General features: G+C 44.7%; 5 protein-coding genes across 6 annotated transcripts; 1 reads left to right on the plus strand and 4 right to left on the minus strand.

Moving 5' to 3' along the window:
- Positions 1-2,630: 2,630 nt before the first annotated feature.
- si:ch1073-513e17.1 (sialin) lies at positions 2,631-11,675 on the minus strand. Of its 2 annotated transcripts, none has more exons than XM_015974154.3 (12): positions 11,226-11,675; positions 10,042-10,179; positions 9,703-9,920; positions 9,381-9,614; positions 9,138-9,312; positions 8,943-9,061; positions 8,574-8,735; positions 8,151-8,283; positions 7,754-7,901; positions 4,966-5,056; positions 4,496-4,666; positions 2,631-4,410 (listed from the first exon to the last, which is right to left on the minus strand). In XM_015974154.3, the coding sequence occupies exons 2-11, from the start codon at positions 10,124-10,126 to the stop codon at positions 4,499-4,501; spliced, it is 1,533 nt and encodes a 510-aa protein (XP_015829640.1). In that variant the 5' UTR covers positions 10,127-10,179; positions 11,226-11,675; the 3' UTR covers positions 2,631-4,410; positions 4,496-4,498. The 2 variants fall into 2 exon arrangements, with proteins under 2 accessions (XP_015829640.1, XP_015829641.1); XM_015974155.3 differs by having other exon boundaries at positions 11,246-11,377.
- A 1,685-nt stretch (positions 11,676-13,360) lies between these two features.
- mycbp (MYC binding protein) lies at positions 13,361-14,629 on the plus strand. The gene is made up of 5 exons (XM_015974158.3): positions 13,361-13,511; positions 13,735-13,807; positions 13,904-13,952; positions 14,327-14,456; positions 14,529-14,629. Exons 1-5 carry the CDS (start codon positions 13,497-13,499, stop codon positions 14,571-14,573), a joined length of 312 nt encoding a protein of 103 aa, XP_015829644.1. The 5' UTR covers positions 13,361-13,496; the 3' UTR covers positions 14,574-14,629.
- A 209-nt stretch (positions 14,630-14,838) lies between these two features.
- Positions 14,839-19,273, minus strand: LOC107394936 (gap junction alpha-9 protein). Its single transcript, XM_015974156.3, has 2 exons — positions 18,454-19,273; positions 14,839-16,845 (listed from the first exon to the last, which is right to left on the minus strand). The coding sequence occupies exon 2, from the start codon at positions 16,826-16,828 to the stop codon at positions 15,320-15,322; it is 1,509 nt and encodes a 502-aa protein (XP_015829642.1). The 5' UTR covers positions 16,829-16,845; positions 18,454-19,273; the 3' UTR covers positions 14,839-15,319.
- A 205-nt stretch (positions 19,274-19,478) lies between these two features.
- Positions 19,479-23,324, minus strand: LOC107394939 (serine/arginine-rich splicing factor 10). The gene is made up of 6 exons (XM_054745528.2): positions 23,140-23,324; positions 21,747-21,853; positions 20,866-20,967; positions 20,625-20,793; positions 20,483-20,533; positions 19,479-20,325 (listed from the first exon to the last, which is right to left on the minus strand). The coding sequence occupies exons 1-6, from the start codon at positions 23,190-23,192 to the stop codon at positions 20,106-20,108; spliced, it is 702 nt and encodes a 233-aa protein (XP_054601503.1). The 5' UTR covers positions 23,193-23,324; the 3' UTR covers positions 19,479-20,105.
- A 541-nt stretch (positions 23,325-23,865) lies between these two features.
- On the minus strand, positions 23,866-25,183 carry LOC107394942 (fatty acid-binding protein 10-A, liver basic). The gene is made up of 4 exons (XM_015974161.3): positions 24,879-25,183; positions 24,632-24,804; positions 24,350-24,439; positions 23,866-24,263 (listed from the first exon to the last, which is right to left on the minus strand). The coding sequence occupies exons 1-4, from the start codon at positions 24,973-24,975 to the stop codon at positions 24,213-24,215; spliced, it is 411 nt and encodes a 136-aa protein (XP_015829647.1). The 5' UTR covers positions 24,976-25,183; the 3' UTR covers positions 23,866-24,212.
- Positions 25,184-25,288: the final 105 nt, after the last annotated feature.

Raw genomic sequence — 25,288 nt, forward strand, 5'->3', positions numbered from 1 at the left:
AGATAGATAGATAGATACTCACTACACACAGTGGTTATTAATAAATTCCCTCATCATTGATGATATAAACAACTTTCTGAATCCAAACTTACTGCTGATGCATTTATGAACCATGAGATTAGAAATAAATATAATTCTTATATCCATAAACTCTCTGCCTGTAAACTGTAAGTAGGTTTTGTCTCTGTTCTGGATCAAACAGCTTTAAAGACAAGCATGTTTCTCAGTTTTAACAATAAAAAAGACACAATTCTCACTATAACTCATTTCACGTGGAAACTGAGTAACTTTACCTCCTGAGTGGAGGTCGAACACATTCTTATGCACGATCAGTGGGGCAGATTTAGTTTGGAGGTTTAGCTGCAGTCGGTACACTGAGATCCTGTTCTGCCTGTTTTCAGAAACACAAGTGTGAGTGGGTGCAGGGAGAAGACACACAGACTAATCACTGCCAGCTCTCAGAAAAACCCACATCATTGGCATTCATGAGCACACGAACGAGTCGAAGGTAACACAATCTGAATGTGCAATGTCAGCATGCTGCATGAAAATCCTGTCAGCTGGAGGGGAAACCGTTAATGCAAATAAAGCACATTTACACCACACTGTTGGGGTCAGAACTCCGGCTGCCTGCAGACAAATCGCGTTAATGTCAGGGATAAAAATCAGCATTTGTGTCACATCCTAAATGTTGCGAGGGTGGGGTGTCAGTCACATGCATGAAACACCTGAGACAGATGAGTCACTGTTGCGGCTTTATTCAGATTGAAGGCCTGATCAGTTTCCAGCTGATTCTGGGTAGCTGACAATAAAAGGCCAGAGGACTTTAGTCTCAGATATTTCAGTTGTAAAAAAACCCTCACTGATCTTATGTTGCTGTTATTTTTAATCGTAATTTGACTTTAAAATGCTGCAACTCTTATTTGAGACTTAAAATTGGCTTAATTTAGTGATTAAAGGTTCAAGTTTTAATGTGAAATTGAACAGAAATCTAAAAAATGAGTAACTCCTCCAGTCAAAAGTAAAGTTAAGCATTTTGTTCCGTTTAGGCAAAATAAACGATAAAAATGTTAAACTTCTGTTCTTGGTTATTAACTTAAATAAAGATGCTAATAAACGGCTACAAAACAACAACGCTTTGCTTTATGACATATTTCATAATTTAGGTTAGATTAAAATGATCACACAGATTTTCTAAAGTGCAACGATGTAAAAACGAGCTACAAAGGCTGAACATTAATTAGGTAGATATGAAAACAGCTACTAGCTAATGCTAGCAACCGTTCAGTTTAACGGTGCATCCGGGTTTCACGTCAACATCCGGGTCTTTCCTCACACATCTGATGCAAGTTCCTGCCGTGTACTGAAACAGACTAAACACCCCCGCACAAAGGTTAGACCTAAGGACATCGAAGTGAATTGCTGTTTTTGTAACAACTATTCAGAAACTATTGTACATTTGTTTTGGAATTGTCAGGCTATCAAACAATTTGGGCTGAAGATCACTGATTTTAATTATATTGGATTCAAATTATATTGGAGAGGTGTATTGTTTGGGCTCTTCGAAACTAACAAAAATATTGAGAATTCTAAAAAAGTGCATTATTAATCTTATAATATTGCTAGCTAAATTCCATATTCACAAGTGTAAGGTTACAAGTAGAAAGCCCATTTTTATTGACTTTCAAGAGGAGCTCAGACAATGTTTCCTCCATCAGAGATTCTTCTAATAAAAAAGCCTTAAAACCGTTGGCTGAGTGCTCTACATTTAATTTATGAGTCATTCATGGTAAAATGTTACCTAAAGCAGTGGTATGGGTTTTCTGTTTGAGCTATTTGGTCTGTTAACTTTCCCCCTGGTGTGTGATGTTCATGTTATTCTTCTGTTCTCTTTTATTTTTGTTCACTTATTTTTCACTTGATGTGTTTCAATGACCATTTTATTTTGCATTGTGCTTAAATATCACTCACTGTTTTATACAATTTTTTTGATGTTACAATTTTATCAATAAAGATAAGTTGAGAAAAAAAGTTCTTTTCTGTTATTATTAGACAAATAAGTCCACAAAAGCCAAGAAATAAACAGTTTTTATTTCTGAAATGAAGAATGTTTTATATGTATCGTATATAGTTTCAGACCCAGAATCAAAGACACGACACATTTTCCCCATTAGTAGGACATTTCTAGGCTATAAATCTAGAGCAACCATTGCAAAAGCTTCAGCTCTGCGGGTCCTGGTTCCCTCTTCAGGAACTTCTGGATGCTAAATTTAGTTTCTTCTGCCATCTAGTGGCTGAAGAGAAGACCTTCAGTCTGATGGTTTAGGAACCAGACCAGAAGTTATTTATTCACATTTAGAGGACGAAAAAATGACAAAATCCTTGTTGTTTTAAATGTATCTGTTATACGCCACATCATCCTTTTTTCTGTTTCTTTTTGTTCTTTCTTTTAATTTTCCCTTCTTTACAAAATTATATAACATCTATTTGCATCTGAAACTATCAAAAAATGGTAAAGTTCCTGATGTTTTGTAAATGCTTCTTTCATCAATAAAAAACAAAAACAACATTTATAGGACAGCTTGCCAGGCTAATAAGGAGATACATTTTTATAATAAATACAAACACAGTTTAGGAAAAGTGGGCTGATTTATTTTTTGTTCCCAGATCTTTTAATTACAAATTTTTATTTTATAAATGTTCTAAACAAATGTTTCAGTTCTGTACATCGGCATATTTATACAATCAAAGTGCAATTTAATAGACTGCATAGTTTGTAGGAAGGATCAGACTTAGACACTAAACGTACCCCTGAAACAACAAAAACCATCCGACGTGCCCTGATCTCCTAAAACGATCACCGTACAAAAAGCTAAAGTGGCACACGTTAAGTTTAAGGCTCTTGGTGTTTGGAGGCGGAGCTACGGATCCGCTTGTACCTCTTCTGTATAAAAAACAATAAAACAGGAAGTTTAGGTCGAATGTAAAGCTCCGAACCTGTGAAGTGTTACACCAAGCAGTCAGAAGAAATTTGGATTAAATTACTAATAAAAATAAGATTATGTATTCCTGACGTTATTCTAACGCACTCAGGCTGAAGTTTGAACCAAAACTAAACAGGAAACACTTTTAATAACTAACATATAAAATCTGATTCATAATTTTCATGTTATTATGAGTCTGAATCAGTCGAGTCAGGGCTGCATTCCTTTCCATTTAGAAGAAGTTGTGCTTGCTAGCCACAGGAGTGGAACGCGGCCCTGACCTGTACTGAGAAAGTGGGCCTTTTGCCTAATCCAAACCTTCTTCTCTTAGTCAGAAACACCTTTACAACTTTAAAGGAGCGGTGTGTGTTGGTGCGAGGGATGAGTCAGCAGAAATGACATCTGGTGATGTATTTGTTATCTTTGGTTTTAAGTGCTTTAGAGCAAAGACTCCCGACCTGGGAGGAGTTGGGCGCTGCAGAAAACAGGAAACAAATAAACCTCCAACGGTGACGGGAATCTGGGACAGAATCCCAGTAAATGGATGCAACAGATGTTTCGGAGGTAAGAATAAATACAGCGGCAGGAGAATCTAGGATTCACCTGTAAAATGATTTATATATTTAAATGTTAAAACTGCCGACCCAGTCCTTCCAGAACTTTCCTATAATCTGTGAAAGTGGACCTAATCTGGATCAGACCTTCTGAAGGTCTGGTTTCTCTACGGCTTCCAGACGGACTTCCATTAACTCGTTCACTGCCAATGCATGTTTTTACTGTGTGGGCGTCGGACGAGCCCCCGCTCCGTGAGAACAAACATCTCAGATCTTCATCCGCGTACGTCACACGTCACGTGATCAGGAAGCAGAACATCCATGTGTTAGGAGATCGTTTTGGGCCGCTGCTGTAAAAAAAAAAGTGAGACGCGAACCGGAAAAGCTTCTGCCGATCACAATTCAACAACGGATTATGAAAGAACGGATAACGCTCGAAACACGCGGACTCTTCCTGATGTAAGAGGTGAGTCTCCGCTTTGTTTTGGTTGTTTTGGCGTCGACATCATGCTAGCGCGCAACGTTCTGTGACTTAAAAAACCAGTAAAAACGGTGAGAAACGCTGGCAGCAAATGACTTAACAAGTGCGGATTGTGTGCAGAACGTCTCTGGAAATTTACAGCTCACTTCCTGTCAGGCTCATGTAGTTTCTTTCACTTCCGCGCGCAGCGTCCGGTAAAAGCAGACTCGTTACGGAAACGTTACGGAGCTCCTTCCGGATCCAGCTGGTGTGAATGCTCTGATCAGACTCAATGATTTTTTGGGCTTTGCGGAGGTCGTGCGTTTTCCGGATCGTGTGAATGAGGCGTCGGAGTTCTCATCTCAGATCCTGGAGGTAAAACATGGAAGGAATCTTCTAACCAGGAGGAAACCTGAGGGATTAACGATATAATCTGTGTGAGATTACCAACAGAAACCCCATCAGAGGAAGAGCTGTTAAAGCGTCACTGGGCTGACCCTCTACTGTCCGGCGGACCCGTTCCTGGTCCTCTCCGGTTCTGCCCTCTCCTCCTCCGTCTCGGCCCACTTCTGGATCTTGCCACTGCCGAAGATTGTGAAGAAGATGGCGCCGCCTACATTGATCCCAGCGGCGACCCAGAACACCTTCCTCCATCCGTCCATCGAGTGCTACCAAGCAGACATCATAAACGAGGATTACCAGCTGGTCTCAGAGCTTCCCGGGATTAAAACCCAAGATTTTAATTAATCTGTGAGGTGTGTAAGTGGTGTGTGACCCTGGAAAACAAAGTTTAAGAGACTATTTTTATGTTTACATTTTAGATTTTCAAAATAAGATTCTAGCTTTAAGAAATAAACTCAAAAACGTTAAATTTTAAACATTTATTTCTGATAATCTCTAATCCGAGTTTGATTCTAAAACACAAACAACACTTTTAACTGAAAACAGAATTTAACTGAAGACTCACGTCTTCGGTAAAGTATCCGGTTACAATCGGAGCCATGACTCCCGGGATCGTCCCGCACGTGTTGGTGATTCCCAGCAGGAATCCTGCATACCTGCATGGAGGAGCGGAGAAGTTCAGGAAGAAGAAAACCTAAACCAGACCCCTAAAATGAATTTAATTTCTTTCATTCTGGTTTTAATGTTTTAATTTTTCTCATTAGTTTGGGAATTTGTCAAAACAGGAAAACACACACATGATTTTCCAAGTTGGTCTTCACATGGAGCTACCTAACAAAGTGGAATATTAATAAATAAAGATGTTTAGCACCACAAAAACCCCGATCGTCGCTAGACCGTCGTGCACCAGCAGGGGGCAGAGTTTCGGCACTTAGTTTAAAGAGATAGTGTGTATTTTTGACCATTAACTTATGGAAATATCCATCAAAGTGTTGTTGAAAATGAATGAAATGATTTCCAGCTGTTGAAAAATATTGGTGGCTTTGTAACATATAACCATATAAATAAGGTCTAAAATACATGGGAGCGGGTCTAAGTCTCTGGGCGACGCCATATTAGATGCCATGTTTCCTTCTACGGGAGCCCATGAGGACAAAATGTATTTACTGATCTGTACCAAATGGTTAAAAACCTTTCGTTTTTCTTAAATGTTGTTTTTTTACATATTCACCTCTTTACTTGTCACCAGTGATGAAAGCGAGTCTGACGTGCTCGTTATTTTGCTAAAGTTTGCACTCCTCAGGGCTTTTTGACCCTAATGGGCATCCGTTGGTAAAGTCTTACTCCAACACAAAAACACTGCTTGCTTGCAACGATTTAGGTATCTACTGCCCCCTATCGCCAGGAAAAATACACACTGTACCTTTAAGTTTATTATAGAAATAGTTCGTAAAATAAAACCCCCTGTGACGAATTTCATGTTCAAATTTTTATTTAGACCTCTTGTTCTCAGCAGTTAAATCTCTAGCCATTTGTTTGTATTATTCATATTTATGAATACTTTTAGTTTCAGGCAACTTATTGTTTAAAATGGTCCTTTGGAGCAGAAATAAAAAGACACAAATAAACAAAACGTGGAATATTTTTGTTCTGATGTAAATAAAGAAAAAAGCCTCCACGACAGGGGTGCCCAATCCTGGTCCTGGAGGGCCGGTATGCAGCAGGTTTTGTGGTTGTTCCTCTTCCAACACACTTGATTCAGTAGTTGAATCACCTGTTCAGCAGCTCATCAGGCACTGCAGAAGCCAGCTAATCCCCTGCTGATTGAAATCAGGTGTGTTGAAGCAGAGTTAAAACTAAAACATGCATTTATTTTTCTTCTTCTTCTTCCGGCTCTTGGAGAGTACAGATGCTTTTTTCCACCTCTCCTTCCTATCTTATCCCAAGGCTCTTTGTCTGTCCTTGTGTGGGCGGCGCTTCAGCATTTTTTCTGGAAACTGGAAATTATTAAAAATGGATCTGGTCAGTTGGTCTCTCAACGCGACTGACAAAATTTTTTCAACGATGAGAATGGGAGAAGGGGCTCCCGGATGCCCCTCTGGGACAGAGCCAGCTGGGTATGTCATGGACTCCTGGAAACAGCGGAACCTGATCTGCCTCTCTCAACTGTCTGTAGAGGATTCTGAAGACGTCTGGATATTCGTGGTGTTGGGGTCGGGATTCCTGCTGTTTGGCCTGAGCGGTTACCTGGCTTACCAGAAAATTAATGAGCTGTCGAGGAATATTGGCCCAATCCCGGAGCTCAGGGATGGATTATACCGCGCTGTGAACGCACAAACTCATAATTGTCGAGATGAGTCGTAAGCTTGTAACTTTGGCTGAGATTCAGACTCTGGCACAGAAGGTGGATTCCATCAAGGAGCGAGTTGACGGGACAGCACGGTTGGGATAGATTAATTTACGCCATTATTGGACCTGGAGGGGTTGGAGACCAACAGAACACTAAGACAGAGGAAATTATCTCTGTCTGGCCCCAAAACAGGTTCTTATCTGAATCTGGTGCCCTTGAGCCTGTGAGGCTGAAGTGAAATCTTCCCTCAGAAGAAATGTGGAATGCTGCCGTCGCCATGACAACTCTGTCTCCCTATCCCAGCCTGGGTGGGACTGTGACCCGTGAAGGCCGTTGAATCGTTTCCAGGAGTCACTGTGCTCTCTAACCCATTATCTCCTTCCCCTGTCCAAACAGAGGTGACGAGCGCTGCTTATCATGGCTGCATGCACTGATGTGTGGAGTCCCAACCTACCTCCCCACCTAGTGGACACTTATGTTGTGTGATGTCTGAAGTCTGTTGCATTTCTGTCTGAGGTGTTTGTTTGCAGAGCAAAGCTGCCCTCCCTGTGGAGGGTAACTCTAAAGTGCCTTTTTCCCTCCACCTGAACCAATCCTCATATAAACCCTCTGATCTCTATTAAGGTAGCGCGACTCGGGTTGCGAATGACCACAGTCACCAATTCTTGTCATGTGTCTATGTAAGTATGTCTGATCTCAGAATTGTGTGTACTGAAACTCTAATTTCCCTCTGGGATTAATAACGTATCTTTGAACTGAATTGAAGTGAATACCGGCCTTCCAGGACCAGGATTGGTTACCCCTGCTCTACGGAAGCCCGAGTGTCCAAACAAAGCCAGAATAAGATGTAGTTTCTGTTTCCGGGGCAGAAACCCAGAGGGTGGGACTTCAGCTGGATGGCTGAACAGAAAACGATGTAACCTAGGCAACGGGTCTCCTCCTCGTGCATCAGCCACGATGTGAAAAACAAACAAGATGATCCACCGCGTCTCCGCAGACTCACCGAGGAGCGATGTCGATCTGGTTGATGAAGACTCCGGGGGAGCTGGTGCCTCCTAAACTCGTGGAGAGCGTGAGGAAGGTGACAGTGAGGATGTGGCTGCATCCGACGTAACCGACGGGAACAAGGAAAACCGCCGGCAGCAGCAAGCCTGAGAGAGTGCAGCACAAACCCAGTCCTGTCAATAATCTGACCTGAAGACTTCCTCATCCGTTCTGCTTCACCTGCTGCTAGCTCTTCCTTTTCCTGCTACCTCTGATGCTCTTTCATCCCGATGCTTCAGGGAGATTTCAAGGTTCTTCCCGGTTTTCCTGAACTCTCCCGACACCAGAATCCATCCAAACACTCATCTGAGCTAGTTTTTATTCTAAAACCCAGAAACCACGAGAGAAGCTCTTACCGAAGAAGGTGAAGATTTTCCGTACGACGGTGATGCTGAAGACTTTCCTCTCGATGAGCGCGTCCGCGGCGACGCCCGACAGGAGCGAGACCAGCAGGTTCCCGAGGTACGGCAGAGCCGACAGGAAGCCGTTCTGATGCACACAGACACCTTCCTTACTGCTGGTAAACGCTGCGGGTTCTCCAGTGGAAACAAACACTCGGGCTGTCCAAAGCGCGGCCCGTGGGCCCTTTCGGGCCCTCCAGCAGCCTGCTGGTGGGCCGCACCTGCTTTAGTTTTATAAATCCATGTTTTTAGCTTCAGCTGGATTTGAATCCCGCTGAATAAACACGAGTCTGAACGAGTCATATTCACACATTTTAGTTGCCGAGAAGGTAAAAAACAACTAAATGAGTTTAAAGAGACGCGACCCTGAAGTCTCACCGACTGGAGGTCGAAGTGCAGGATGCTGTTCATGTAGGTGGGGAGGGAGGTGAGCAGCGTGTAGAAGGTCCAGTTGAAGCACATCTGTGTGATGATGACGGCCCACAGCGGGACGGACAGAACCATGGAGAGGAGCGGCACCGACCAGCCGTGACCCGTCCCCTGCATTAAAAACGTCAAACTAATCAATTCCTACAAAAAAAGGGTTAAAGGAAACAAAGTGGAGCTTTCACTGTAAATAAAGACAAACGTTTCTGTGTTTGGGTGTAAAAACACCTGATGACTAAATAACAGAAAGACTTCAGAGGTCGTAATAAAACGAGTCGTTTTTAAACGGTCAAACACGAGGATCTGAGACACTCGAGTCACCTGAGCCCCGACGGAGCTGACGATGTACTCTCTCTCCTCTTCGCTGATCCGAGGGTGAGTTCGAGGGTCATCAGCCACGAGGAAAAACCAGAAGAGAGCCCAGAAGCAGCCGGCGCCCCCTGCAGGAGGATCGCGAACACAACATTTAGACCTCCCTCGTGCCAGAGCGACTCGTCCGGAGTTTCTGTCCCTCACCGCAGAGGTAGAAAACAGCGGGCCAGCCCAGCTTTTCACAGATGAAACCGGTGATCGAGAGGGCCACGAAGGCCCCGAAGGCACCGCCGGAGCCCGACAGGGTCATCAGGCGGGAGCGCTCCAGAGGAGGGGCCCAGCGGGCCCACATCGCCATCATGGCCGGGAACGTCACGCCCTGAGAGGAAACACACAGACGGTTCTGGATCCACAGGTGCACAGTTCAGAATCTGTTGAATAACCTGCCTCTCCGAAGCCCTCCAGCGCTCGCAGGGCGAACAGCCAGTGCACCCCCCATGACGCTGCCACAGGGGTGAGGAGGGTGAGGAGAGCCGTGCCCAGCACCCCCAGGCCCAGGAACTTGCTGCCGCCGTAGTGACCGGCCAGGTACCCCCCTGGGATCTGGGTGCACAGGTACCCAAAGAAGAAAGCTCCCAGGAGCCAGCCCTGGGTCTCCGGGTTCCAGGTGTACTCGGGAGTCTGAGGGGGAGGGAGAGAGGGAGGAGGAGGCGTAAACAAGATGCTGACGCCATCAAACCACGTCTCACATCAGTGGGGACGCCTTTACCCCGTCTGGCTGCTGCAGGGTGTCACTGGTGTTCTCCGTCCCGGGTGGCAGCGGGCAGGCGGGGGCCACCGACGTGTTCCTGTCTACAGACGGGTTGGTGGCGTTCACCATGGCTACCATGGCAACGCTGAGGTTGACACGCAGACCGTAGACCACGGAGAAGCCGAGGAACATGAGGACAGCGAGGTTGAGCCGCGCCGAGCAGCACTGAGGAGGAGCTGCTCCGAGACAAGACGATGATGTTGTTATTACATGACTTATTACATGGTTATTGCTGATAAACCCTCATTTCCTGTCATATCAGGGTTGAATGGGTTCCTTTGGTCTGCTCGAACCCACCCGGGTCATTCTGGATGAGCGACTTGGTGTCCTCGCTCTCGTCTGACGAGTCCGCGTTGATGGAGCAGCCACCGGGCGGCGGCATGACGGTCGTCCGAGGCGGCTTCAGGCGTCAGCGAGTCATGATGTTCAGCAAATCTGATGAGTCATCAAAACAATAACACAACAAGGCGTGAGATCAACACGACCTGCAGCTTCGTCCGAAACGTTCGAGTCAGACGACACTTCCTGTTTCACTAACCCGAGTTTACAGAAGCTCAGAGGCAGAAACAAACCAGCGTGAAGGTTTATATTCCCACTTCATCAGCTTTCAGACTGATGAGAAGTAAAACCTGTGTTCAGTTAGAGGGAGTTAAACCGGTTCAGTGGGAAAGCCCGTGTTCCGATTCCTGATCATGAGGTTTTCCATGTCAGTCACACTCTTCCTGTCACTCGGCTTCTGTCTGACAAACAGCTGCTTTTCTGATTTAGGAGAAAACAGATGTTTGAACTCCTCGCGAGCTTCTGGATGCTTCTGATTTCAGCCAAAATCATCATAAACATCACACAGTACATCTGAGAAGGTTGACCATATTTAACGTATCTTCTCCACGTGACACAAGCAACACTCTGCGAGCATGAGAGCGATGCCTCATGAGATTTCCAGAAACCATCTGAAGACAATCACTGATCATCGAACTGCTTGTTTCTGTTCCTGAGAACACAAAACTTACAAAGAGGAAGAACGTTCCCATGTCTTCAACATGCTGATTATAAAAGAATATTTTTTCTGCAATGACATTTAGTAAGAGGAACTGAATATGATCACGTGATTAGTGTTTAAAGGTCCAACAGGGTCCTGTCAGTGCTCCCTACAGCCAGATGTTAATACAGTTATTAAGAACGCAACGTTTCTTTGTTAGTGACAGAAAACAGATTTAATACACTGTCATATCATTACGTAATAATAATAATGATGATGTCTGTAGCTTCTTGGTAATCAAGCTTATGCGTTAAATAATTAACTATCAGCTTGTTTAATTTGAAAAATAATCATTATTTTGATTATTGAAACTTAAATCACAAAGCATGGCTGCCATGTGACAAAAACAACAAAATGTTCGCTTTTGAGGCAGAAATGAGTCTGTCACCCCTAAAAGCTGCATTGTAGGCAACATGTCACTTCCCGGTTTAACAAAACCCACCTGTTTAACGATTAAAGTACCTGAAACCGTCCTCCGGTTGTGTGGATACGTGAACCTGAAACCGGTGGAACACCGAGGCTGCTGCTGTTGATCCGAAATTCAAGAGAAAGAAAAGTCACATGAGCAGCGGCAAGTACTAAAGAACAGATCTACTAAAGACTCCACTGTCTTCGCCTACCAGTTAATGCAGCGCATATGGTTTATAAGTCAGTGGTCACATTGTGACGTCGAGGCACGTGATTGGTTCTTCCTCCTCTACTCCTGGACGGCGCTGAGCTAAAGCATAGATATCATACTAACTAGATCCCCTAACCGGGAGTCGACAGCGTCCTTACACGGCGGCCATCTTACTTCGTACAGTTCTCTAGCTGAGGCTGAGTGCACGGCTCAAAGAAAAATACTGAGATGCAACGGTTTTCTCTAGAACTTTGGAAATGAAGGGAAGGTGGGAAATGGGACGGAGATTATTGAAATCATTGGGATCTGAACCAGGTTTTTTTAGAATAGGGCTGACTGAAGCGGATTTGAATAGGGAGGGGACCATACCAGAGGATAGTGAGGAATGAATAACAGCTGTTATAAAGGGGAGCAGGGAGGAAAGGCAGGATTTAACTCTGTTGGAATAGGGTCTAGCTGACGGGTGGAAGGTTTGGACTTGGTGGTGTAATCTAATAGTTCTGAGGGATGGGGAAGTTCAAAGGAGGAGAACTGAATGGAGGGTTCAAATAAATCAGGAGAGGGAGGGGAGGAATGAGGTAAAGAGAGATGGATTCTATTGACCTTCTCATTAAAAACTGAAGGAGAGAGTTACAGGTTTCTGAAGAGTAAAGATGGATGGGTAAGGAGTCGGGAGGCTGAAAAATGCTGTTCATGATGGAAAATAATGTCTTAGTGTTGCTGGAGTTGGACGAGATGAGACCGGAGTAATACTGTGATTTGGCGTAGGAGATGGAGTCCTTGTAGAGAGAAATCTGAGCAGAATATAAGTCTTTATGGATGGTGAGACCGGTTTTCCTGTAGAGTCTTTCAAGCCTCCGGTTGGCTTTCAATGAGCGTGGGGCAGGGGTGAACCATGGAGCAGACCGAGTGAAATATACAGAGCGGGATTTGATGATAGCAAATGGATTAAGGGTTGAAACCAGACCGTTATTGTACTGAATGACAAGATCATCGGGAGTAGAGGATAAATCTGGGGTCAGGGTGGCAAAGCTGGAGGAATGGGAGGCTAGATCAATGTCCTTAATATTACGAAATGAAATGATACGGGGTGACTTGATGACGGAGAGACGGAGGGGAACAGAAAAGGAGATGAGGAAGTGGTCCGTGAAAGGGAGCGGGTCAGCTGTACAGTTGGAGGGGGTCAGGCCGGAGCAGCAGATTAAATCCAGGGTGTGACCTTTAATGTGAGTGGTGGCAGGCAGAGTTTACAAACTACAGCTAGTTCATCAGAAGCAGATCTTGTTGACAATAAAATGGTAAGTATGGGAAATTTACAGGATAGGGGAAAACGGCTGGAAAGTGGAGTGAAATAAGGGGAGTTTCCTGCCAATACTGACATATTTCATAGCCACGTCTCTAATGTTTCTAAAAAATCAAACCGTATGAAAATCGGTTGAAAACTGAGAAAGTTAAGAGTTGTTTAAATAGTGCACGCACCACTAAACACCACTGTTAGAGGAGGGCCGCTGTCCGAAGTAAGATGGCCGCCGCGAACGGACGTCAGGGTCCATTGACGAACAGCGCGGGTGAGGGATCTAGCTAATATATATGATATCTATGGGTTAAAGCGCCGGACATTCCTGAACTCTGAACCCACGAAGACTGAAGGAACATTTTTTTAATTTAGTGCAATTCGCGTTATTCATGGCTGTACGTTAATCAAATGTACGATAAATCTACTGTAAAGTAAAAAAAAACACGTCCGGACTACGCTAGCAAACTATCGCGCTTTTGGATTTCTTCCATTTAAACAATTTATTTTAAATGTTACCGATATATCAGTTTTTTGTTACCTGGATGTAGAAATAAAAATTCGGCCAATCTGTTTTTTCCCCTTGTGTCACATGACGTAACCAGGAAACATTTATTTTTTTAAAGAGTTAGAAACATTTGTTTAGAGAACTACCAGCGGCATCATTTCCGCTTTACGTGCTGTCATGGCAACAGACCACCTGTTTGTGGACGGAAGTGCGTACAAAACAAGCTGCTGTGTGTTTGGGTCTGGAACCTATCTATTCATCTATCACCAAATTATAGGTTTTAACCGTCTCCATGGCCAACTATAGAGTGAGTAATAAAGAGATAAATATCGTGTTTATCAGAAATGTTTTACATTTTGTTCGTATTTGAGGTTAAACTCACGTAGCGTGTGCTAACTAGTTAGCATCCGGACAGTGAACGCACCATAGGCTCAGATGCTTCTCGTGTTCTGTTTAATGGTGATTTTTCAAACAATAAACGTTCATATTTTAGTTAAAAATTGTTAATGTGACTATTTGTTGGGTTACAGGCGTCCGAGTCAAAGCGAGAACAGTTCAGGAGATACCTCGAACGATCTGGAGTTCTGGACACTTTAACGAGCGGTGGGACATCCTAACGCCCCCTTCTTCCTGTTACCGTCACACACACGCGCTCATTTGTTCAGGTGGCGGGGATTCATGTGTGTTTCTGTTTTGTAGTCTTGGTGGCTCTTTATGAAGAACCAGATAAACCCAACAACGCCCTCGAGTATCCTTCGTTCTAATTATAGAAGATCTGAAGCACTTTTTATTCCAGACTTCAGAAGATTTGAACATTCCAGATTAATCATGTTAACTCGCTATTGCCAGTTATCATTTTCAGCTGAAACTGATTCAGTTGTTGTCCTAAAATAATTATTTTAAACAAAATCTTGTATGTTCTCCATTTTTGTCTCTAAATAGCTAAAATGACATTTGACCCTTCCCAGATTGATTGGCAGCAACAGTTGCTTCTCTAAAGTTGCTGCTGAGGGTTTTCCTCTTTCTCCTTACACACACCTGTATGCTCCGGAGCAGCAGACTGACTAAACTGCATCTTATAGCTCTGACTGACGAGGATCTGGACCTTAACCAGAGACTCAGCTTTATAAAACTCCACCTCGGGACATCGGGTCCAGAACCCAGAGACTCAGAGGCGCTTCGAATGGAGCTGGCTGATCTGCAGCAGAAGTGCAGCCTGCTCATGGAGGAGAACAAGGAGCTGAAGAACAGAGTAAGCATCCACAGGTCAGAGTTCACCCCGGATTCTCCGTCGGGAACGTCTGACGGTTTGTTTGTCTCACAGCTGATGCAGTACGAGACGTCGCCTGAGGAGAGAGCTGGAGTGTAGGACGGCTGCGGTGCTGCTTTTGGGGGTCCCGGGAAATAAAATCATTCATCACTGGCTTTTGTTTTGTGCAGAATGTAAATGTTTTATCATCACATAATCAACGAAGACAAAATCACTGTTCGTTTTTTAAATAACAAAACATTTGATCAGAAATTCATATTTTTTCACTTTTTTTAAAAATTCCATTTAAATTTTTCAGTCTTTCAAACTGAAATCTTCTGCATCAAGTAGAAAAATAGTTTCCATATAAAAACACCAAAACACAAAAGGCCATCAGCCTCTAAAACTGTTTAGGTGGATTAACTCACTGCTGAACTAAAAGTGTTTACATAACAACAGCTGACTGGAACACGAGCGATCGATGATTCGCTTTTCCATCCCTCCGCGTCTCCATCCTGCTGAATCGTTAAATGTCGATCTGGATGTCTGAGGCTGACCTGGAAACGCAGAGACCAGTTTCTCTCAAAGCTTTTGAAACATGACAGAAAACTACATAAAGCATCTTTTCTACTGCAGCCTGTGGTTTTTGTGTTTACATGTACAGAGCTGTGCAAAAGTCTTGATCCAGACCTCATCAGGAACACTTTTCATCAGAGGTTAAAAAGATTCTCCGATAAAAACTGACACTAAGAGAAAAATCAGCCAGAGTTCAAAGAGAGACTCCTCAGGAAGTCTGGAGAGCCACTGATCCAAGTCTGGCTGCGTTTGGAAACACGACACCAGAACCGGATCAGGACTTAACGGGTTCAGATCTGTAAGTCCGTCGGGGCTCGTCTGCTGCTGCCGCTGCTCGCCGCCGACGCTCTTCGGTTTGGGGAGGAGGTGGTGGGGCTGTTGCTCTCCCGGCTGTGTCGAGACATGGAGCTCAGCTCCCCCACGGAGTCCGGGCTCTGGGATCCACTCGGCCTCTTTGAGTCCGACTTGGAGAGCACCCTGGCTCTTGGCCCGGCGCAGCCGCTGCGGAGCTTCATGCTGCTGTTTCCGTGGTAGGAGTCTCCGCTGTCTGAGCAGTTCCCCTCCATCACCGTGGAGCAGTTCCACGACGGGCTGGGCTTCCGGGACTTCCTGGCGACGGCTGACAGCGTGGTGCAGGTGGAGGTGTCTGCCACAGAGAGGGTGGGGTACTCCGAGCTCCCACACTCCAGATCTTCGTGGTGGGAGGAAGAGTGCTCCTCAGGCTCGTCCTGCTTGTCCACAGGAGGTGAACGTGTCTCACTGCTGGTGTTGTTGGAGTTGCTGTTCTGCTCCGTCGGGCTCGGAACCCCCTCTTTGACGTCTTTGCGGCTGTCTGGGACGGCCCCGGGGTCTCCCTGTATTGGGACAAAGGCGGAGGAGGCACTGAGGAGGGGGTAGTTTGGTCCGTTGCCCTGCTTCTCCAGCAGCAGTGTGTATCCACTGGGAGCTGTGGGAATGGTGGTCTTACGTCCCACTGACGTCCCCACACACACCTGATGGACAACCGAGTTCTTTTTAGACTTGTTGACGTAATAATCATCAAGGTCGTCCTTGAGGTGGGGGTAGAAGTTCAGTATGGCCCTCTTTATCTTCTTGAAGCCCAGGTGCATGATCTCCAGCAGGCTGAGGAACAGGGAGATGCAGGCGATGACTTGCATGAACATCATGAAGACAGTTTTCTCTGTTGGCCTGGAGACAAAGCAGTCCACCATATTGGGACACGGCTCCCGTTCGCACTTGTACAGAGTGTTTAGACGGTGTCCGTAGAGGATGTACTGACCCATCATGAAGCTAACCTCCACCACGGAGCGAGTGACGATGTGAGCCATGTAGGTGCACAGCAGCGAGCCCCTAAGCGGTGCTTTGTTGAGCTTCCCCTGCTCCAGCTGCCTCATCTCCTTCTCGATCCTTCTCTTCACCTCCACCATCTCTGCATCCACTGCCTCCAGCTCCCGTCGGAGAGCCACCTTCTTGCAGTGGCGCTCCTTCTCCAAAGCACGCAGCTGGTAGATGGCATGACCCATGTACACTAAGGAGGGCGAGGACACAAAAATCACCTGAAGCACCCAGTAGCGGATCAGGGAGATGGGGAAGGCCTGGTCGTAGCAAACATTGCGGCAGCCAGGTTGCTCGGTGTTGCAGACAAAGTCGGACTGCTCATCGTTCCAGACGTCCTCCGCAGCGACGCCCAGCACCAACATCCGGAATATGAACAGTATGGTCAGCCAGATCTTGCCGACCATGGTGGAGTGGATGTGCACCTCCTCCAAGATCCCTCCGAGGAAATTCCAGTCTCCCATTTTTCACTGTGAAGGTGCTGAAGTCCGAAGAATCAGAAACAAAGTCCCAAAGTTAACACCAATAAATCAGCACAGTTACTGTTGGTGAGTCATGTGGTTCAGTTCAAATCACCGTCTGCTCCTGAAAACAGATATGTGCGAGGTCAGAGAGGCCATGGGCCTTCTACTGTCCTCCTAACGGCGGCTCCATGATATTTAAAGGTGTGGTTTACTCATTCTACTGTAAATCAATGCCGTGGGAGTCATAAAAAAAGGCCACGATGCTCCTGTTTGGAGATGCAGAAGTTTGCTGGTGTAGAGGTGGGCTGAAAACAGCAGGATTGCTCATTACTATTAATGATATGCACACACCACACTTCTGATTGGCTAACAGAACGCATTCAGCCATGTTGCAAAGTCGCTACCACCAAGAAATTCTCCGCTCTCTCTCCTCGCTGCAAAAACAATTAGAAAAGCCTTCCTGTGGGCAGGCATGAGCCAAGATGGGCGAGGCTATGAATGCTAATTCATCAGTGTGACATCACAGTGTGACTATTTTCAAATCCTAGCATTCCACTATCTTTTTTCTATCATAATCTAACGTAGGAAACGGCATGACTGTTGTCATGTTCAGCCTGCATGAAAACCTCACAGTGACCAACTACATTCATAATTAGAAAATGTTTTTTCAGTCAACCACACCTTTAAGTCCCGCCCCTTAGATGTACCTTGCTGTTCAAATGCTGATGCGAGTCAGCGGGACTTTTAGGCCCGTTTGTTCAGACGCTGGTTCGATAATACAACATGGAGCACAAACTCAATACAGTTTGTGTCGATTTTATTTCATATAAAATCAGAGCAGAATTAAAGATGAAGAAGCCGCTAAAATCCTCTGAACAAGATCAAACTCAGAAAAAGTACATGAATCAAGTCGCATCTAACTGAGATGAAACCTTTATTGGGTGAGATTATAAATAAAACCAGATTAAAATTTTATTCACATTAAAACTGCAGTTTTTATTCTAAAATATTCATAAAAATTTGTTGCGTTTTCCTATTAACTCTCTTTTTGGCTAAACTTTGGTTCCAGGAGCCCAAGCTCCTCCCCTTTCCAGTCGGGTCATGGGTCCCAGAACGAGGCTATAAATAATTTTTATTATTGTCTAATCCGCTTTGACAGTTAAAACTCAGATTCCTAATCATTTTTTGGGCAGTTAGGGACCCGTGGTCCGGAAGGAGGTGGGCGTGGTTTAAGCTCCTTATATGGTTAAAAGGGTTGATGTAAGTTTTTCTAATATTTCAGTGTAAAGGGTTAATGCTCACTTCATAGCACGATTGAAGCAAAAATTTTATTTCTTCAACTCTTTAGTTTTCAAACAAAAAGGATTGATTTTATTCTGATGGGGCCAAACCACAATAATGATGAAACTTAAGTCATTCTATTATTAACATATGAGGTTAAATAGTTTTATTTTCATATTTTATTCCCAGTCGAGTTCATAAATGTGTTTGAGCTGCTGGTTAAAACCTCATTCATGTAAAACATCCAAAAGCAGCGTTCATCCCTGCAGGCAGGTGGACCGCTGTCCTAACACAACCTTTGACTCTCTCCTTAGATGAATATAAGTGAAGCATATCCAACTCACCTTTCATCCTCCACTTGGAAATGAAACCTCGTTGCTGCGGACTCGGGTCCTACCGGCTGCTCTCCAACATCCTGAGAGGTTCAGACTCTGGAGCAGAGTGACTGATCCCAGCTGTCCCGATTCGCTCAGCGCTCACAGGCAGCGAGAGACGAAAACGATCGATGCTGAGGCCATTTCCCTCGCAGCGCTGTGAACACATCCTGCTGGTCATCGGGGTGGAATGTGCAGCTGAACCCAGAAAACCCTGAACTGGTTTCAGGTGAGCCCCATGTGGATTATAGTCTACAATCTGAGGTGGATTAACACCATCAGATCCCCAAACAACAGGAGAAACTCATCATTTCCTCCCAGAGGACACCAGGGTTTAGGAAATGTATTGATTTAAGGTTTAATCCAACTAAAGAGGAAAAGTGGATTCCTGAAAAATCCTAAATATTCCTTTGAGAGCAGAATGATGGAAGTCTTCTAAGGCTAGGCTTTTATTCTGAAGGGCTGGAGCTCTGTGGGCTTGTTTCCAGACTAAAAGCAGAACAAACAGAAGCCCTCATTAAACGTCTGTGAAGAGAACAGTTGGCTCTGACAAATTTAACTGAATCCAAGTTGATTTAGCTCAAAATGACAGAATGGATGCAGACGTTTGACCTTTTCCCGTAACTGTTCTATGTCAGGTCTAATCTGGCAGAAAATCTCAGATTAGAGACAAACCTGCAGAGAAATCAGGTTTTATTCCTGCAGCGTAAGAAGAGAAGCTTTAAGAGCTGAAGACTAAACCAAACACGCCTCAGATCTACCAGAGGGAGGAAGTTGTTTGTGTCGGTGTGAGCGACCTCGTCCGACCGACGGGACGTCAGCAGCGATCAATGAGGCGCGTCCGATTTCACACATGGCCGCCTTCTGGCTTCAGCCTCTCCTCCCGGCTCCTGTTCCATCAACAGGAAATCGATGCATGAGCCTGAAACGGACCGGAGCGGCGTTTCACATCAGGGTTCTGGTTGACCCGACCAGATGACAAACTGAAGCCAGGCTGAGTTTTTATACTGAATGTTAGTTTATTACTGAAAATAACAGCTTGTTCCTGCTAAAGACAAAGATGAGGAGAATAAAACATGCACCGACACGAGTCGCTCCGAGAGAACCACACTCCGGCTAACGGGGAAATCCGGTCCTTCTCTCTGAACCGGTATGTGGAGGAAAGCTAACACAAATAAAACCCAACAGTTCCGACACTTTAACACTTTCCAGCCTGCTGCTTTAGCGAAGCTCAGCTCGGGATTTTCCACCTGAAACCAGTTCAATCAGACTTCTGATGGCGGCTGGACCGGCCGGTGATGATGAACAGGAATAAAACTCACGGTGACGTGTGGCCAAACAAAGATCATCTTCTGAAATACTTCAGGTTCATCAAAAAGAGCAGAAGGCTTCCCGAGCAGAGATCAGTAACTGTACAAATAAAAAACATAACATTAACGACGTGGGCGGGGCAACGGCGGACACGGAACCAACAGAAAAACCAAACGAAGCCGAAGCAGCGGAGATGTTCTGGTGATGGAGCCTCGGGTTCTGGGGGCGTCACATTCATGTCGAACCAGGTACGTGAAGAAAAGACCAAACGCTGCCCAGGTCCATCTAACGGGGTCGTAGGGACACGGGTCTTAGCGCCCTCCGGTCTTGCGCCCGGCCCAGGAACGAGAGCGGGAACGAGAGCGGGACCGGGACATGGAGCGGGACTTGGACCGGGAGGGGGTTACGACCCGTGGTGGCTCCTCTTCGGTGTAGTGGGATCCTGACGGGTTCATGGGCTCTCGGGGAGATCCGGACCTGGATCGGGACCTGCTTCTCCGTCTGGACTCTCTGTGGGGCCTCTGCCTGTACCTGGACAACAGTGAGAAGACGAGGAAGAACGTCAGGAGGACATTTTCCATCTGGATGGTCTGCAGGTCCTTGAGTGTACAACAAGACGTGAATCTGGACCCGTCGTCTAAACGACTGAAGACGGTTCTACAGGTTTGGGTCGGTACCCAACGCCTACCTGTCGTCCTCGCGGCTCCTGCTTCTGGGTCGCCCGTATCTCGGTCCACGTCTGAAGAGACAAAACAAAGCTCGGTTTTCCCTTTTCCCCTTTAAAAGATAAAAACCCAAACTGTTAAATATGAACGGAGACAAAGACGCACTCTCTCGGGCTCTCGGAGCGTCGGCGACGGCGGTCGTAGGACGGGCTGCGCGAGCGGTACCGCTCATAGCTGCGGCTGCGAGATCGCCGGCGCCAGCCGTCACCGTAGTCGTCATATCGAGATGATCGGCCTGGAGACCGTCTCTCTTTGGACTTCATCTGGTTGGGTGCTGGTAGAGAGGAGGTTCGGGGTTAGAGGTCACACTTTTAGGTGTTAACAGATTCCGAAGCAGGACTCTTACTTTTCCGGTCGCCCTGAGCGAACTGGATCTCGATCTGTCGGCCACACACCCACTTCCTGTCCAGGCTGTGAAGAGCGTCTTCTGCGTCCCTCACATCTTCAAATGTGCTGAGTGGTTAAGGGTTTTTGTTCGTACGGTTTAAAACAACAGTAGCCACGTGTTCCGTGGGGAACCTCGGGTCGTCGGAAGGACATCCCGTTTGTTACGATGAAACATCGACAGTTTTACTGGGAAAACAGCTGATTCTCCGAGAGATAAAAGACGAAGCAAGCTAACATTAACCAACCATCTGAGGGATCAGGACAATCAGTATAGAAACAAATCAAACAATTATACTCAGTCGAATTATTTTGACCAAAATGATGTCATTCACGTCACAGGGAGGAGGATTTTTGGTGTCTGATTCGTGGATTTGTCTTGGGAGGATACAACGTAATTCAGACTTGTTACCTTTGCCCGTGCTTGACTTTGAGCTTCATCTTGATCTTTAATCTTTAACCGACTCCCAGAGAGACTTGGATTTCCTGCTTGCTTTTTCCTCTTAAACCTCTTTTCTTTTCCGCCATTTCCAAGCTTTTCTGGGTTCCCTTTTCCTCTTCATGCTTTACTTTCTCTTTTCAACCTTTTCCCTCCCTCTGATCCTGCAGGTCTGTGTGTCTTTACAGCTACTCTACACGGGTCTTTGTAACTCTTTGTGGCCGCTTCCACAACTGGACGCTTTAACAATTTCTGAAGCAATAACAGAAAAATATGTATGTTAGATATTCAGTCAAATTGAGTTAAAAAAGTAAATAAAAACGTCACAAAAGCAGACCTTTCTCTGCTGAAAAGAAACCACAGACACTTGTTAGCAAACACACAGTTAAACAGTTGGAAAGGATATTGAATGTATGCAAATCCTCTTGGTTGACGTGTATAGAAGTCAAGTGGGATGTAGACATCTACTATCGGCCCATAGCGGCCAAACTCACGCCGCAAATCCTCAGGCCTGAACACCGTAAATACAAGTGTGACTCACACCATCAAGGGCAAAACTCTTACCTAAATCATTTACTACACAGCTGGAGAGCAGCTGCTGAGGAAAACACAGGGACAGTTCAACACTTACACTTACCTGTTGGGACTAAGTTATAGCATCGTTTCAGTTTTTCCTAAACAAGTTCTATAAAAAAGATCAAACAGCTGAATCTTTAGTGGTTCTGTTTTATCTGTGTAAGCGGTACGTTAGACTAAATGTACCAAGGAGTATTAATGAGTGCCACCACGAGAAAAGGTACTAGTGAAAGTACAGGAGGACATGTTGATGAAAAAAAAAAGTCAAAATATGGTTATTTCTAAGAGTGACACAAAATCTGTTGAATTTCTCTCTTTAGTAAAACTCAGCTACATTTTAAAATATACCAGTACTAGCTGTTTGATGTTGATATGTATGTGCAAGGCTGTCCTCCTGTGGATGCTGGAGTAGCAAAAAGACCTCACATTTAATCCAAACACTCAGGTTTACTCAGTAAACCCAAACCCAGAACCTTCAGAAGCAAAACACTGGGGTTCACTTCCTCCTTCTGTTGTTATTTTACTTTTCTCTCAACATCCACCCCACCTCCTCCGTTAGTCTCTCTTCGGTGGCACCAACAAGCCTTCACAAAGTCTAAAAATCACATACTGTGCAGCTTCAGTTTAAATATTATTCTGGCTCTATTTAAGATGTCTTAGAAGCAAAGAATTATGGGTATTGTAGTTCACAGACAGAATGGATGCAAAGATTTGAGACAAAATACATGTTTGACCACTAAAGGCAACAGTGTGCAGCAATAATTATACAAACATAAATAATGAGATTTAACAAAGAACATTTCATTGGAAAAAAAACAGCAAACAAAAACACTTTAAAAAAACGAACTTATAAATAGACCTGTGATGTGTAGCAGTCTACAATGATAAGTAGCCGTTATAACCTACATTATTACAGGTTTCATTTATTTTAACCCCATAAATGATTAAAAGAGCCGTTTCCTCAGGAACAAAGCCGCTGTTTCTGGTCGTTGGAACGTGTTGCGTTAGCTTCAAATTAGAAACGTTTAATCAGATCAACAGAAACGATAAAACAACGTTAACATCTGGTAGTCTACACAAAGCTAGAGAAAAAAGTTCCGGTTTATTTGTGTTTGATCGACACGCGGCTTCGCACTGGAAGCTAACATTAGCCACAGAGCTAACGCGGCTAGCTGCCGCTAACAAATGACCCGTTGACCGAACAAGCTTCCCGATGCTCACCTGGACTCGTCGGAAATGTTCCGAACAAACAAAGATGTGTTCTGATGCCTCATGTATGCAGTCAAACGCTCTCTAAAAACCAGCAGAATGAAAATCAAAATATCGTTTGGATACGAAACCTAACGTCGAGAGAAAATACAGAGCGCATGCGCATTAGCGAGGCGCGTTCTTCTCCATCTTCGTCATTGATATTTGGGAGGAACTGCTGCGTCATAGCACCCCCTAGAGGTTACAACTGAATTATTTATAATAAATTATGAAACCAAACCCATTCTTTTCGTTTGTTTCTATTTAAAGAGCAAGTCAACCCCTACCAGAATCTAACTCCACTCCCACTTCATGTTTGAAAAATGCAACAAATGCTGTTGCCTGGCAGACCAAGGGGGCGGAGCTGCTAACAAATACACACACACAGACATTGTGACATCATAATCTACCAGTTTACATCATAGCATACCTCTTAGCCAATAGTGGTGGAAGATTTAAATTAGAATACAATGCAGAGTTTTTACCTGACAACGGCACAACACTGCCAGTTTTAGGCAGAATATTTAAATTTTAACTAAGATGCACTGAAGTGACAAATTATTGACGGCACGTGTCTGCAGCACGATTAGACACTCGTTTCTTTAGTTTATCAGCAAAAAAAAAGGTTATTTGGGGTGACTTGCTCTTTAATTATTCAGCTAATTGTTTTATACAGTTTATGGTAATGACACGTTTTGACACCAAATGTTTATTTATTACATATTCATGTCCAAACTAAACTAAATAAATACAGTACTGTGCCAACATTTGCTTTCACAGAGCCATGTTTCACAGTCTGCATTTGTTTTTGCCAGGAAACCTTTACAAACTAGAGATATTTCCAAACATTTTATACCACAGAACAGTAAAAATCTCCTACTTAGATTATACTTTAGTTTTTTTTGAACATCACAAATGTACAAATGAATAATTTAATATAATTTTTTCAAGCGTTTATTTGCTAAAATTGGGTTTATTAGTTCATCAGCTGTTCCCACACGGCTCCTGGTTCTGATGCAGGGGCGTCCAGGAGGGCTGGGTGCTGCTCAGGCCCGTTTGCTTCTGCTGATGAAGGTTACAGAACCAGCTGTGGCTGTCTGTAGAAGAGAGAAAACATGGCCGACTTCCACAAAAACAACAATAATAAACTCATCTCAGGAAGCTCTCGTTTGAACTTTCTCACTTCTATCATTTCATCTCCTTGGATCTCTCGGACGCACGTGAATCTGTCCGTCTCACAGATCAGCTTCCCGTTCTCCTCTCGGACAGTGCACTGGCCCAAAACAGAAATATGGAACATCATCAGAGTCCATTTTAGCAAATAAACATGGAAAGATCAGCCGGCATGTCTAAATCCCTCATCCCTCCATCTACTTTGGACTTGGTTTTCCTTACTTTCCTCAACTTTGAAACCAGGACCTTCAAAAATGTCTAAACTCTGTCTGGTGAGAAGAATCTGGATCACCTTTAACTTCCTGCCATCCACCGATGAGATTTCCGATTCTTTCCCAATGGTGAAGGAGTTAACCCTGCTGAAGAACGGAGTCTTCATCGTGTAGGTGAAGTCTTTTCCCTTCTGCTCAATGACTATCACCGGTTTCACATCCTTCCTCATCTTTACGACGATCTCAGGAGCCCCTGGAGGGACATTTACACACAAATGTCACATTTTCAACCTCAGAGACGAAGACATCTTCAGATCAGTTCCTTACCAATTATTTTCAGGAATTCATCCAAGTTCTCCTCAGAATAAACCTTCCAGGTGCCGCTAAAGTCCATGTCTGCTGGTTGTTTCTCTACCCAGAGCATCACACACACACACAGTTGGCATGCCAGGGACTATGAGCTCCCTGTTGTGTGATGGTGGGTTTTCCATGGAGAACCAAAGCTTTCCATTAATCTTTACTCCCAGCAGTGAAGCCTCTCCCAACATGCGTCATTCCTGTGTAAGTCTCTTTCTGTGATTGGGTCAGGGAATGCCCCGAGGTGGAGAAACACCAGAACATCTCACACAAACAAACAAAAACAAAGAAGCAGAACTGATCTCTCACAGCTGCACCAACTGGAAGTCTCTTCAGGAATCTTCCGACTCCCAAAAGCTGGAAAATCCTCTAAAAGACCT

The sequence above is a fragment of the Nothobranchius furzeri genome, chromosome 19 (assembly GCF_043380555.1).
Source record: "Nothobranchius furzeri strain GRZ-AD chromosome 19, NfurGRZ-RIMD1, whole genome shotgun sequence".
In the NCBI taxonomy this organism is placed as follows: domain Eukaryota; kingdom Metazoa; phylum Chordata; class Actinopteri; order Cyprinodontiformes; family Nothobranchiidae; genus Nothobranchius; species Nothobranchius furzeri.